Source organism: Centruroides sculpturatus, unplaced genomic scaffold, assembly GCF_000671375.1.
Source record: "Centruroides sculpturatus isolate CEXI.00-Female unplaced genomic scaffold, Cexi_2.0 scaffold71, whole genome shotgun sequence".
NCBI lineage: Eukaryota > Metazoa > Arthropoda > Arachnida > Scorpiones > Buthidae > Centruroides > Centruroides sculpturatus.
This window is the reverse complement of record NW_019384332.1, coordinates 63,510-79,931: the sequence shown is the minus strand read 5'-3', so window position 1 is coordinate 79,931 and position 16,422 is coordinate 63,510. Positions and strand designations below refer to the sequence as shown.

Here is a 16,422-nt window from a genome sequence, read left to right as displayed (position 1 = left end):
TCGTATCACTGATGCGATAATGTGCTGTCGAGAAATACTGCTGCTGAACTCAGAATGAGATGCCCAATCAATAATGAAGAAAATGAGTAGGGCTATTCTCGGCTTTCATGGCACTCGAATGGAAAGATAAAGGGATCACGAAGAATGTCTGATAACACTACTCAAGAAATAAAATAAATACAACAATTTTATGGAACTTATATTATAGCGAGCGTACAGTTGTATAAAAAAAACTTTTTATAAATATGGCTAACATTTCTAGTCATATTTCTCGGGGCCTTCTGATAGACGTCTCGAAAGGACAAGGTTAAAGTAGGGTGAATATGAGCGACGCCTATACTTTTAAATATTTTTACAAAATTAACATTTTATTGCGATTTCCGACCCCCCTAATTAATTAAATTTATATAAAATAAAATATATTAATTAAAATAATTTAAAAACATTTGGAGGCCGTTTTTGTCATCAGAAAGCAGCTTTAAATAACTTACCAAAAAAAATCCGTGCAACATGAAATAAATTTGATAAAAACTCCCATTAAAAAACAATTAAGCCTTAATCAAGCCTTATCAAAGGCTAAGTAAAATCGCAATAAAATTTTTCCGCGCGGGTAAAAATTTTTGCAAAAATTTGTGGACCTAAAAAACATTCCAAAAATTGAAAAAAAAAAATTGTAATTAAAAGTCTAGCCTTGTTTAAAGTGTGCTTTGACAAAGGTTTTATTAATCCAAGATTTATATGCAGTGGAAATAACAAAAATTTCTTGGGATTATGCAAGCGAATATTCTTTTTGTTAGCTTCATCTGAAACAATTTCTTCTAAGGCCATTCTTTTACTCTAAAATTATTTATTAGATCATAACAAAGAAATGAAGAAACGTTCAAACAAAATGGCTGTAATTTTTCTGTAATTTTCAATTATACAACGATATAAAATTAAAATATTAACAAAAGATTAAAGCAACTAATTTAGTTCGATTACGATAAAAAATCTCTATTTGAAAACAGAATGAGCCACCTACGTTAACATGTGCGTTGCTCCATCTGTTACGGGATTTTACTAACAACTCATTTTTATATTACGAAGAGACAATTTTTCAGGGAGAAAGAAATTTTTCAAAATATTGCAAATGGAAATTAAAAATAAAAATTTACAATAAGTTTGTNAGAATGAGCCATCTACGTTAACATGTGCGTTGCTCCATCTGTTACGGGATTTTACTAACAACTCATTTTTATATTACGAAGAGACAATTTTTCAGGGAGAAAGAAATTTTTCAAAATATTGCAAATGGAAATTAAAAATAAAAATTTACAATAAGTTTGTCTTTACTCCAGATATATATTTAACATAAGACCCCTTTCTCGCTTTCTATTGTTCTGATGAATCAATACTTCTGACTTATTCTCACTTATTCTACATAAACTGCAAGACTTAATAGAGAAGTTTGAAGTTCTTTAGAAAAAGAGATTCAATGTTTAAATCTTCACTTTTATTATAATAAAGTATCATTTCGATTAGAAATCGCAAATTCATTTGTTTTCAAGAATCTGTGTCAATAATTACGTAAAATATTTTATGTATGCAGACTTTGATAAAGGTCCTAACTGAGAATAGGTTAGTAGTGTCGATCAAACGAGAAAATCACGAGATGTTATTACATGCCTCTAAACATGAAATATCTAAATCATCGTCAAGTGTTCCAAGAACTTATTCGACTTAAAGTAAAATAAGTGATTTTTATTTTAAAAAATTTAATGATATTCATTTATATTTCACATAAACTTTTATGCACGCGATACGAATTTAATTTCTTCTGCAAATAAAGAAATTTGAAAAATCTGACCTCTCTGTTTAATGGCTCATTAATGTTGTTATAATTGGTGGAAACAGATGGATCGAACATGCAGAATCCACGTGTACGCGTTGTACCTGTTCGCATTTCATGTGTATAAATATCGACTTCTGCTGGTGGTAACTCATTCTAAACTCGTTTAGATACCATCGAAGATGAACTCGTTGTTGATCATCACCGCTTGTTTGGTCCTATTCGGTAAGTATGAACTTATAATTGATTAAATTGGTTGTTAATTTTATAAATGGCATAATTTAGTATCGTTATAATTTATAAAAGAGTTATGAAATCCGCCTTATATTTATTACATTGTATTGTATTTTTTGTGGAAATGAAAACACTCGCAGATTATAGCTTGTTTTTTCATATATGACTTAAATCGAAATTTATATTTACAGAAATATTCCGTTGAAAAATTAGAAAACTTCAGATAAACTCATTGTAGTGCTTCAGAAATTAGAACGATTTGCATTAAATTGATCAAAATGCCATAAGTTTTATTAACTTGAATTATTTACGTATTATGAGATGTGCATTTAATTGATGGATAGCAATACAACACAACGGCAATCTCCCAAGAAAGTATTTTTTTCAGGGGGATATTCTACGGATCACTATTTTCTATTATTCTAGTTTCTACCTCTATTACTCTAGTACCTTACTCTCTATTTAAGAGTTAAACGTGTAAAGTAAACTAGTTTAAAGGTCTTGCTACTTGACCAGTGATGGTGTTTTTATTTAAGTATGAATATGTTGGCAATAATTTTAGCTTAGTTCTATTTGATTTATAGAATTCTCTAAGCATCTGCAGTTAATCTATCCGTTGACTTGAGAGAAGTGACTTAATAAAATAACATCATAAATTCGAATTTACAAGAAATTGCATCTTCAAGATTTTCATTATAATGTTGTTTTCCTCGCTAGATAAGTCGCTGATAAATACAAGGTTACGAATGACACATCATGTTTCTAGTGTTTAAAATAGCATATTTATAATCAGGGCTGTTTTCAGTTTTTATAGTTTATGTGATACAATAATAATGTACTTTTTGACACATTTTGAGTGCAAACTATTAAATATTTTAATTTTATTGTATTAATAAGTATTACTTCTTACGGTTGAACAAGACTATTTTTTTGTGTTTGTTGCAGGAACAGTGTGGACAAAAGAAGGTTATCTGGTAAACAAGAGCACGGGCTGCAAATACAGTTGCTTTTGGTTAGGAAAAAACCAAAACTGCGATTTGGAATGCAAAGCGAAAAACCAAGGAGGTAGTTACGGCTATTGCTACGCTTTTGGGTGCTGGTGCGAAGGTTTGCCCGAAAGTACACCGACTTATCCCATTCCTGGTAAATCATGCAGCTCAAAATAATGGCAACGACTTTTTATTCTCCACCAACAGAAATATTGTAACGCTTCTTAATTGCAATTAAGTGAAATAAAATGTAATACTTTCATTTGAAATATTTTTATTATGTGATGTTCAGTTTACAGAATACAGAAGTATTATGATTTTTTTTCGTATGAAATCATTTAACTTTTAATTATAAAAAATAATATCCTAGGTTTATTCTTTTTATATCAGTGAATGTAGCCAACTTGATACGAAAGACAGACAGGACCCAATTAACTCGTTTATTAGTCTAAATTTAGATTTATAAAAATCTCTTAAGTATAAATGTGAGGGACCAGCCAAGGATACGGACTTGGTAAAACCCATCTACCCCTTAATCGTCTGTTTTGTTACAGAAACAGGGCCGCGGTCGTCTACGGATGGCTTTCTAAGACGTTTATTATGACCAGGGTTCTTGTGAACTGCAGGTCGTTGGTTTTTCCTGACACCAGATAGTCAAGTTGCAGACTATCACGTATTTGTGAGGAATTTCGAGAAAGAGAGTCGCGAGTAAGTGGAGTCGACGAAGGCATTACATTTAGTCATTAACGAGACTATATCATAAACAAATAACAAACAAATTGAATTGAATCAAACGACATTATATTTCAATTAACAGGATTACAAATGATATATTTTAGATCTATCTCGCGGAGAGAAATCAACTATCTTACTTAATATTAATTAACCTATATCCTAATGTTATAAGATATAATTAGTAGCCCGGCTGCATCCTAGTGGGCGTTCTTTACAAATTTCCATGAGGCACGATATCTTTCACTTTTTCGTTCTTATCAATATGCTCTACAGCATTGTTAAAGTCTCAATGGTAGTATTTACCCTTTGAATGAAGGGTTGCGACCTCCCGAACTGTAGCACTCTGTGCGAACAATAAAATGAAAGGAACGATACCCTTACGTGCGACGCTTTGCGCCGCTAAAAATTTGCCTACGTCACTTCCGGTCACGTGACACCGTGGTAAAACAGGAGCCTACCGCGCGAAAAAAAAATAACGCGCGCTCCAGGAATCGCCGACCCGCTCATTCGCAGGGTCAATTGTGGCAAACAGACGGTCACATGACCCGTAGAATAACTTTCGGTAAGCTAAATGTCGAGAAGGGTCGCGCGTAGAAATATGGTTCATTAGACATTAATTGTTCGCCCAGAGGGGGGTCGCCACCTTTTCATTCGAGGGTAAATTTACCGTCCTAATCGCATCATAGGGATCTATATTTTATCTATTAATTAAACGTTCTATAAATACTTTAAAATAGTTTAATTTGTTTATTTACCTTTGCTTTTAAATCTCGATTTTAAATGTATTCGCCATTTTTTTCGACAAATTTCCCGTGAGTCATTGCGCGACGTTTACTGATTCACGAAATGTCGTAAACAAGTCGCGCAAGGTTAATCAAGGCATATAATAAGGCAAGGCAAAGCATATAATAATTATTTATACTATTCCGTGGTATAAATAATAAATTGATATCAATAATAAATTCCTATTACAAATGTAAATAATTTATTGTTAATTCAAAATTTTCGCTAGGGCGCCTCTAGTGCCCGTTTTCGGCACACCGTTACGCGGACACATACCAATTTAATAGGTTATATATATAGATATTTAAACCAAGATGATTACTTTACCTCACCCAGAGACGGATATCTTTTTTTTATACGTTTAATAGAACCGTTAAGATTTCGATATTAAAATATTGCAACAGAACGATGGTCCAGTCGATAGTGAAAGTTCCATCAGCAAAGTATTCGGTGTTTATGTCAACGTTAATAAAAACCTTGATCAAAGCACAGGTTAAAAAAGGCCCGGCATTTAAATAGCTTAAACAGATTCTTTATTAAATTATTCAATAAATGAGGCTAAACTTAAAAAAGGAATATTTATTTAACTTTAAACCAGAAAATTAGTCAAACTTTCACAATTTGCTTAAAAATTAAATGACGATGAAATAAGTGCATGTACGTATTTTAAGAAAGTTGTAACACAGTTTCTGGGCAACGGAAAAATAGAAAACTACGAAACACTTGTAAAAAAAATTACTTGAAAAGTACAGTAAAATGGATTAAAAATTGTCACTTTACACATTTACGTTCGCATTTAAATTATTATTTTCATTTCNGTACGTATTTTAAGAAAGTTGTAACACAGTTTCTGGGCAACGGAAAAATAGAAAACTACGAAACACTTGTAAAAAAAATTACTTGAAAAGTACAGTAAAATGGATTAAAAATTGTCACTTTACACATTTACGTTCGCATTTAAATTATTATTTTCATTTCGAAAATTTAGGTGTGATCAGTGACGAACAAGAAGAAAATAATATTCTAGAACTGAAAATATTTACGTGCTGAAAAATTATGATTGCCATTTTCATAAAAAGAATGTTTTATTGACCCGTATAGGGGAGATCCTTCTACTTTGAGACACTTTTTTTAAACCTTCATAATTTAAGTTCTAATTGATCTTTAGCTGTGACTATTGAATATTTCTATTAGTATTTAATAACATCACTATATATAGTGCAACACTTGACCCTATGCTATTTTATTTATGAGAAAATGTCAAATAATTACTTGAAGATATTTGTCCCAAGGAACAATCATGGATTGTACCTCGGTACACCAATGTTCGTATTTTGGGACACGAACAATCCTAACGTTTTTTTAAATCTTAACTTCCGCCAGATGAAAGAAAAATAGTTTATCCAAGTCTTTTTCCTTTATAACAATATTAGCTTTATCAGTTAAGAAAAATGTTTTATATGCTGGAAATGCAGGTAAGTATAAAGTTTAAGTATTCTGTAGAAGGCATTTCAATGATTGAAAATCAAAGATAATCTTATTTTTGTATTAAGAAAAAGAATAGTCATTACAAATATAGGTCACAAATATTACTACCGTACTTACTAATTTTTTTAGAATTAATACCGCATTTCTGACAGTAATTTTCGAAAAAAATGCAATCTTCGCGCACCCAGAATCGACAAGTAACGCATTGAATCCAGTCTTCTGTGCTCAAAACACAGTAGTAAAATAATTTTCAGCGCATCCCACACAATTATTTTACTCTCGAACTTCATAACATGAGTCGTCAGTCTCTAAGATCCTCACAGAAATTTCATTTTCAGAGCTACTAACTTCAACGTTTTTCTTCTCAAAAACTTCCTTTTTAACATTTTTATTCACTTCATTCTTTTTCTTCGCTACCAACAGAAACATAACAACAAAAGTAAACATAATAATATTAAATAGTTAAGAATAGCAATGCCTATTCTCAACTATTATCATAGGTACAATTTTCCCAAAGGTACAATTTTCTCTTGTTTATAACAAAGTATGGTTATAATTTTTGAATTACAGAAATTCAATGTTATTTATTAAAATAAGTGGTTACGAATGTGGTTATCAACTAACTGTACCTTAATTAAATTACTCACCTCAAAATATTTCGATTAAAACCAAAATCCAAATGGATTGTAAAAAAAACAAACATCTATAAAAATCACACAACGTGTCACAGCGTTAAAACTAGTCAAAATAGCCGACTTTACGTCATGCATCCTGAATGTTGTAATGAAATAGCTACTATATATCGCTACTTACTACTTCTCAATATAATATTTTTCAAGTGACGAGCTTGACCCAAAGTAAAAGGTGTCCCAAAGTACAAGGATCTCCCCTACTCGCTGCAATAGAAGTCATATATTTTGTTATCTTATTTTATTTGTTGAGTACAGTTATTAGACTCTTCCTGGTCTTTATTCTACTCTGTAGAATGAAGACAACACGTCTAACGTTTGAAAACGTAAAAATTTAACTTTATCTAAATGTTCATCCATGCATCATTATCAGGATTAATGGCATACAACTGTTGTTTACATGATAAAGTAATAGCTGAACATAAGTAAAAAGTTCGTTTCAAATTAGTAACAAATCATTATAAACAGAACTCAGGTTGTATTTTTTTTTTTTGAAAATTACCATAACAGAAAACAAAGATGTCCGAAAGGAAAGATATTCTAAAGGAAACTGGCCCTATTTAGGTGTTACACACGTAATGATATTCAAAATATTCTACGTAGCCAGTGATGTTTTGCCCTCGGCCACTAGTAGGACTCTGTGTAAAAAATATACTGTATATTAACTATCAGATGAGCCCGGCATTACTCGGGCAATAAGTAACGATAGCGAAGATTAAGCTTATTAAATTATAGCCAGTGTATAATTTAATAATCTGTCTTTTTGTGTCCTTGTATATAAATGGAGAAGAATTGAACACAGTTAATAAAATTAAATCTTCGAAAATAATATTTACCCCAAATGTATCACTCGAAAAACAATATAAAAAATAGTACTTAAGGCTAATAATTTAATAAATAATCGAATTATAGTATTCAGTAAGGCTAAGGTNGCCTCGACATCATGTTTCTTTACTAACCGAAGTTGCGGCTGACGTTACACTGTATTAGTAATACGGTGTATGTTATTAAAGTAATCAATATTAAGATGGCGTTTTTCTTGTTTTAAATAGAAATTTAATGTCTACGATACATATTATTTTTATTTAATTTATTCGTAGAATTTTTCAATTAGAAAATAATATCCCAGGAAGTACAGTACCTTTAGATTGGAAACAAATAGATTTAAATTAAATACCACATTAATGAAGAGATATATAAAGTTTCTAATAAAAATTAAACCCGCAGGAAATCTATCAACGAAACTATCATATTTATTATATTAAAAATCAATGGATAAACAAGTAAGTAGAAATTGGATATTGCAATTGTGAGAAGCCAAGGACGTAGAAAATAGTTCACGCCGCTTACGGGCACACGATCATGAAATCGGCTCTCTAACTTTTTATAGGAGGACGGTAAAATGTTTATTGAACTATCTAGAGGGTGAAGTCTAGATCTTGTCAGGTCCCGACACCAGTTTGTCAATTTATCATTCGCGGACAAACACGCGAGGTGGGATCTGATTCAGATGACAATTCAGGAAACATATCTTCTTAAACAGTAAAATAGTAAAATTTAATAATCTAAAAATAACAATATTATACAGTATGAGAAAAATCAAATATTCAAACAATCGATCAAGACAACGAATAGATTAATCAAACGCGTCGAGAGAAAATTGTATTCTTAACCCATACATTAACGAGAGAGAGAGAGCTCACAATTTATTGAATAACATACAACCTGTTTAAATGACTTTGCCGTCTTCTTATTTGGCGAAGGTACTTCATTGACAACGTTCTTGGATTTCGGTTCAAGAGAGGTCTGGATAGGCACAAATATTAATTCTATCTTCTAAGTTCCTAACTTAAGATTAACTTGATAGGAGACGACTATGGCGTTGGTCTGCTGGCATATGTGTGGAGTCTTTTCCACTCTCCGATCTACGGACGAACGCTTAAGGCCGTTAGCCTTAGAGAGCAAATGCGTGGAGTCCTGTCACTTTCCGAACTGCCGATGAATTTTCCGAATTCGGCTGAATTTCGACTATATCTTTCCATTTGCGACCAATCATCCTACTGTTTTTTACCCACGTGAACGGATAAAAAGGGGAAGAAATGTGGGGTCGTCAGTTTCCATCGTGGTGAGATTTTTAACAGATAAGGGAAAAACAGAGGATACTCATACTTCCGTCAAAGGAAGTGACTCTCTTATCTGCTTTCTCACGCTAAAAAACGTTATTTTTTCATCAAAATGAAAGAATATTTTTTGAAAAGATTTTATTTTAAGTTTAAATTATTATTTCAGGCCCAGCGCTATTCGGATTTTACACAATTATCGAAAATATTAAATAGTTATGGTTTTTTCATGTGGTTATTCATGGAACAAATGAACACAAATGGACATCAAAGTCAATTATTAGTACAAAGAATACTGGAATATTCCAAGTTAAAGATACTGAACATATACAGAAAATAATAAATCCTGACTGGTATATTTCAGGCCCAGCGCTATTCGGATTTTACACAATTATCGAAAATATTAAATAGTTATGGTTTTTTCATGGGGTTATTCATGGAACAAATGAACACAAATGGACATCAAAGTCAATTATTAATACAAAGAATACTGGAATATTCCAAGTTAAAGATATTGAACATATACAGAAAATAATAAATCCTGACTGGTATAGAATAATTCTAGATTTCCGATTTAATAATAATTATATTTTTACAACTTTACCATTTAATGTGAAAAGATTTTTATACATCTTAGACTAAATAAAAATTAGATAATAATTAGTAATAAATTCTTAGATTATTTACAATCCAATTGCCCAAGATGTAATAATATATTATCTAAGTTTTATATTTTTTGTAAATGTAAAGAAGCAAAAGAGATTATTTAAAAGACTGACATGTATATATNCTATAATTACGATTCCTATAAGACGGCGAAAAAATTGTGGCGGTATCCGTACACAACGGTAAAATAACTCCTATAATTACGTAAAACGTCATCGGGCAGCAGAACTACTTTCCCGCCGTCCAGCGCCACGCTACGGAGAGTTTAGGCGGGTAAATTGAGTTTACTATCGTCTGTACAATATTATATATAAATTATATATAAATTAGGTACTGTACATGTAGTTATATATTAATTATATATAAATTAGATACCGTATATATAATTATATATTAACTTAATATTCTGTAACTTTATTATATTATATATATACTTTCTGCCGTCCAGCGCCAGGATACGAAGAGTTTAGACGAGTAAGTTGTTTACTACCGTTTGGACAATATGTAAATTTGGTACCGTAAGTCTAAAACAGTACTGTAATTTTATACGTTTCTTGTGAAAGAAACATTTCTTATTCAACGGCCATAAAAATTATTTACATTAATGATGTCTCTAAAATTCAACGAAGTTTTCGCAGAAAAATAACTTATCAGAAATCGCCCGCCGTTTGGTGCGCTGCTCCGCGACGAAAACAAGCTTAAGCAATGGCGACGTCGAACGGTGCACACTAAGTGACCACCGTGTGACCACACAGGTGCTAAGAGTGACCACACCCACATTCTGTGGAGATATTTTTCATGGTAATAACCAGATAAAAGTGTGATACCGGCTCGGACGTCGCCTGAGTTAACAAGGTTCGCGTTTGTGGGTTAGGCAGAGGCTCACGTTCATAAAACAGGCCACAGTCTCCCTTGGTTACTGGTGGCAAAAGCAGCACTAGCCAAGCATAGCTACTGCAATGTCCTCAACAGATGTGAGGAACCAACCTAGCCTTGTGTTTCTGTGGCAAAGCATTTAAAGACCACAAAGGCTGCAAAACCACGCCAACGAATGAAATCGACAACAGAAATGAACGAGTTTATCATCCGTACTTACTACATGATCACAAAACTCGAAACAAACATATTAGCATACAGATAACAACTACACCATAGATTTATGCACGTAGACTTAAACGATACAAAACATGTACATTACGAATACAACAAAATAAATTATTTACAAGCAATGAAAAACTTTTCTACAGACAAATCAGTACCAAAATAAACAAAGATACACAGCACAGTGGCACACCAACAGAAGAAGAACTCACAACTTATTGGTCTTCTCTTTGGTCCAGTACTGTTATGCACAATGCTGATGCAGGCTGGATCAAGATGGAGAACAGAAGGTTGCACAACATATCAACTATACTGAAATAAACGTACTCGACATCCGCTACGCTGTTAACAGAACACACAACTGGAAGACATCTGATGTAATCAACATTCACAATTTCTGCTACAAAAGGTTTACATCACTGCACCAGGAACTAGCTAAACATCTAACACACATCATCATCAATTTACAGGACATGCCAAAATTTCTTACTCAGGGCATCACCTACATGAAACCTAAAAACAACAACACTACAGACCCCACAAAATACAGACCAATTACATGTCTACCAACGCTCTACAAATTATTGACATCCTGCATCAGAAACAAAATATACAAACATGTTGAAGAAAACGACATTCTTACGGAACAACAAAAATGTTGCCGTAGAAATCACAGGAGATTCAAAGAACAGTTTCTTTTACATTTAGTCATTCTATGGCAAGCACACAAACAACACAGAAACATACACATGGCATATATAGACTATAGAAAAGCATTCGACAGTGTTTCACACAGTTGGCTGCTATATATTTTAAACATGTATTGTACATATATATATATATACACATATAAATATTCATAATTTGTTTTCTTTAGTTTCAACATTTACTGCTTTAACATATTAAACGTTTGCTGCAAAACGTCGCTGCAGCAAAGATAAAAGCAGCTTTTACTTTTGCTACACGTGTAAAGAAAAACGAATACTTGTGCGTATAATACGATATTATGCTGCGAAAATAAAAAAGTAGAAGTGACTTTTGATAAAAATACAGTAGAGCATCGATTATCCGAAAGCCAATCATCCGAAACGTCAATTATTCGAAAGAATTCCAGTCGACAAATTTAAATTTTTACTAGTGCTGTGGCGCTGCAATCTTTGTTTTTATATTTTACAATATATTTATTTTGTTTGTACAAAATAAAAAAATAATTTTTAACGATACAATAGTCTTCGTTAAGATTAACATCGAAAATTCAATGCGAAGCAACACGCAACGGAGAAAAATTTCAACATCGGATACCTTAAACTATTTTTCCGTGCATAATCGGTTATCCGAAAAATAAGTTATCCGAACAACCCCAGTCCCCAATTGATTCAGATAATCGACTTTATACTGTATTATGGAAAGATTAAGAATGATTAAATTTTGTAAAACTATTCTGATAGTTATCTAATGATTAAGAAAATACTATATTTTGAACATAATTATCCGTCTTCTATGTCTTTACTTTGCTCACATTTTCGCAAAAAGAAACGCTCAATCTGTATTTGCCTATATGTATATACTGTAGTTTTTTAACGAAAGCGCTACTTTCAACTGTAGCTGCAATAAAAAAACAAATTATAGCATCCACGCTTAGCTCGAGAGGAAAGTGTTTTTAAACTATAATGTAGTGACATGTGACCATAGCTGCTCCTGACGTCATTTTCGCTACACAAAGAAACTCAGCAATATTATGCTGTAAGTCATTTTTTATTCAGAATTTTATTACAAATATCAATCTGAATTACTTTTATATTTTAAAACTTGTTGCTCTTATTATTGTTGTTTTATACATGTTTTCTATTTTTTTGTGTTATTGAAAATTATCGTATAACAACAGAGACTGAAATACTCAATAAATAAAATTATTCGAAAAAACAGACTCGTAAAAAATAGCGATATTATAAAAATTACATGAGTCTGATTATGTCTTTTATAGCCAGAAAAAATGGCGGCTCATTGTTTTAATAAATATCAGTAACATTTTGTTTAAAAGTATCAATAATTTAAAAGCAACAACTTAAAGTTGTCGGTGTTTACATCGATTCAATTATGAAATAATTTTTCTCAAATTTTGTTAGAAAGCAGTTACACATTAATGAAAAGAATCGCTGTATTGCGGGCCGCCGCGACAAATATTCTAGAGGCTACATTTGATAATATTTTTTCATTACTAAATGATGAATAAATATTATTAAACATCAGATAACAAAGGTCTTATTGTCGCGATATAAAAGATATATGGAAAGCGCTAAATTACTGTAAAAATATGCGGTGTTTTATTTATTTCTTATAATATGTTATTAATCTGCTTCGACCTAAATAGAATATACTATTACGTAAGACGATATATTTAATTTACATTTTTTATTTGTGTGTGTGTGTGTGTGTATGCAGCAGCAATACAATCAAAATCTGAATATTCGCAATTTAAATAAATGGCAAAATAATTTATTTGTATAAAGAAGACGTTTAGTATTATAACGATTTAAAATTACAGTTTGATAACAGCGTTTGAAATAAATTACAAATAGCATTGTTAATAAAAATTGTATTAACATGTTTCGCTTTTCTGTTTGCTAATGATATTACGAAAAAAAAAGTTGAAATATTCCTGTCAATTGAAAAATGTCAATTATAACAAAAAATATCTTTTATATTTGAGTTAATTTAAAAACTGATTTTTTTCACCAAGCCCAAAAGTGCTTGGAAAATAATGAATCAGATTGACAGTTAATATAGCCAATATGAAGTTTATTCCGCCCACTTTGTGTTTTTCAGGGAATAGTTAAAATTCTTAAACCTTTAACGTATTCATTTGTTCCTCATTTATTGCTTTCATTCTATTGAAAGAAGAGTAATTGTTTTTACTTCTAAGAATTTATTGGTTTCATAAATTGGATTAACAGTTAAATTGTGTAATGTACAGGTTATATCAAAAGATGGAGTTTTACTGAACACGTTATTTACTATAGCGTAATTTATTGTTTTTACAATATAAATTGTTCTATTTAAAATAACTCTATACATTAAATTAATTTAAAGAACACTGCTACATTATTAATTAAAGAATTATTATATGCTCTTCTGTATCAACTTCAGTTTACCGAACATTTGTTGAATTTTTTTAGTTCATGAAAATAGTACGAACGTTTAAAAAGTAAATATAATAATAATCAAACTACTTTAAAAAAACAGATTAAATGCTGATAACGTCTTGGAAATACAGTAGAGCGTCGTTTATCCGAATCAATTGGAGACTGGGGTTGTTTGGATAACTTATTTTTCGAATAACCAATTATGTACGAAAAAGTATATTAATTTATCCCGTGTTGAAATTTTTTTCCGTAGCGTGTCGCTTCGCGTTGAATTTTCGTCGATGTTAAGCCTAACAAAGAATATTGTATCGTTAAAAATATTTTTTTTATTTTGTACAAACAAAATAAATATATTGAAAAGTATAAAAACACTAAAAAAATTATACTTCAGAAGTCAATTTAGTATCAAAAACATAAAATATTTGAGTAGCCGAAGACAGCGAAAGATTACAGCGCCACAGCACTGGCGAAAATTTAAATTTGTCGACTGAAATTCCTTCGGATAACCGACGCTCTACTGTAATTACAAATGTAATTTACAAATATGTATTATTATATGAATTATATATCAAAAATTTAATTTACAACAATATAACAGGAATATATCGTGAAATACGTTTATTATAATGAGAAATCATATGGTCAATTGGCTATATTATTCTTATAAATAGATCGGTCCCAAAACGTTATAAATCGGGAAAGTTACACCGTCCATTATAATCAACGTTAGGCTATTGTTACCAATTGTGCTAATTACTCACGGGGGACAAACGATAACTATTGTTAGAAATTTCGTACTAAATAGATCCTATCTTCGAACTTAGTTGTAACTGAAGCATACTCTTTATTTTTTACATGCAGTAACGGCATGACTAGAATTCTTAGGAAATATTTGTCTTGTACATTTTACCTTGTTTAATTGTACTTGTACATTGAAGGCTTTCTTAGGAGCTAAACATTTTTCTTGCGAATTTTTTAGTTTAATTTTGTGATCTGTCGAGTTCATGAGTTTTCTTGCAAGAAATGTAAAACATTTTAATTTATAACGTTAAATTAAGTTTACGAAGTGTGTTACAAATAAAACTGCACACATTTCTACAGCAATTGTTTGTAATAAATTGAGTTCGATAACAAAAAGTTTTTATTTTCTGTTTAATGCTATCAGCCGAGTATTGTGATTTGCAATTGATAAAGAGGTGTAAGTATTCATTTAGAAATTCTTTTCTCGACAAGCCAAATGCTTTCGCTATTTGTAAATTTTGCCATGCTATTTACAGAAGTTGTTACACTTTGTTTTAGAAAACATCAAGGAAGATCCATCGGTGTCTGGTCGACTCACATAGGCGAAACTAAACCCCTCAATTAAAATTACTTTAATATAGCATAAATATTTACAGATGCGTGTCAATTGTAGTTCTAGGAATATAATTTTACCATTACAATTCTATAAAAAAGTAACAGGTTTGTTAGAATTGCTACAGTCAAAGATAATATTGATATACAAGTAAAAATAGCAAAATTAAGAAGCAGTATTGTCTATTGTAATCCTTTTCTAAGAGCATCTTACTGCTTATAAATGATAACGGTAAAACAAAATTATATTACTTTGCTAAGCGTTTTTTTTTGTTTAAAGTATGGTATATTATAATTTCTTTTATATCACACGTTTTTATACATGAAATCAATCAAGCAAATATCTGTGTTAATCAGCTTGACTATCAGATATCTTCTAAAGTTTAAAAGCTTTATCGCATCTTTATCCATTTCACCACCAAGCCTCCCTTACTCCACAGTTTTCTTCTTTACTTATATAGCCACATTCTTCCTACTCAGTTTCTTTCATTATACAGTATTTGCCATCATTCATTTTTACAGAGGGAGCGAATTTCCTTCGCCTCCTCTGTAAAAATGACTGTTGCTATGTCAGTCTCTGTTGAAAACGATAAAACATTGTCAATTAGAAGTTGTACTGCAAAAGCATGAAAAATAACTACTAATTCTCTTACGTGTATTCTAAAATATTAAGAAGGAATTCAGAACAGGCTTTTATGAATGAATCGATTAAATATTAGAGTACTCGGCCTGGAAGAAATTGTTGTTTTCTTGCTGTATACAGTAGAATCTCGATTATCCGGACTAATTGGGGATGAATGTTGTCCGGATAAGGAAAAATCCGGATAATCGAAACAAATACTTTAATTTGTCTTTTAATGATAATACAACACGTATTCTTTTCGATGACATCGGTAATATTAAAAATAAATATTGTATTTAAATCGTGATCAAATTTTCAAGAAACAAATGTTTTATTGAATTTGGACTACTACTGACCAGCACTAACAGACTAGCTATTGTTTAAAAGGCCCTCTAGCGGCTCAAGTAGACGGATTTTATAAAATAAAAAGCAGTTGAAAACTGCATTTTTATGAATAAAAATTTGACAAACAATTTATCGTTTTATGACGAGTAAAATTTTTTCGTCGCGTTCTCGGCTTTTAGTTAATGCATAAACCTTCGAGGCGCGAGGCCCTTCGGATCGCGAGGCATAGGTGGTGGCCCACATTGCCCATGCCTTACGCCGCCCTTGGTTATTGGCAAGCGCCAAATCCGACAGAGGGCGCTGTTTTTGAGATAATATGGCTGCCG

At 31.3% G+C, this 16,422-nt stretch overlaps 1 protein-coding gene across 1 annotated transcript; it reads left to right on the top strand.

Annotated features, from left to right (window-relative positions):
- The first annotated feature begins 1,989 nt into the window (after nucleotides 1-1,989).
- On the top strand, nucleotides 1,990-3,320 carry LOC111630267 (toxin Cll5c). Its single transcript, XM_023374351.1, has 2 exons — nucleotides 1,990-2,053; nucleotides 3,008-3,320. The coding sequence occupies exons 1-2, from the start codon at nucleotides 2,011-2,013 to the stop codon at nucleotides 3,226-3,228; spliced, it is 264 nt and encodes an 87-aa protein (XP_023230119.1). The 5' UTR covers nucleotides 1,990-2,010; the 3' UTR covers nucleotides 3,229-3,320.
- Nucleotides 3,321-16,422: the final 13,102 nt, after the last annotated feature.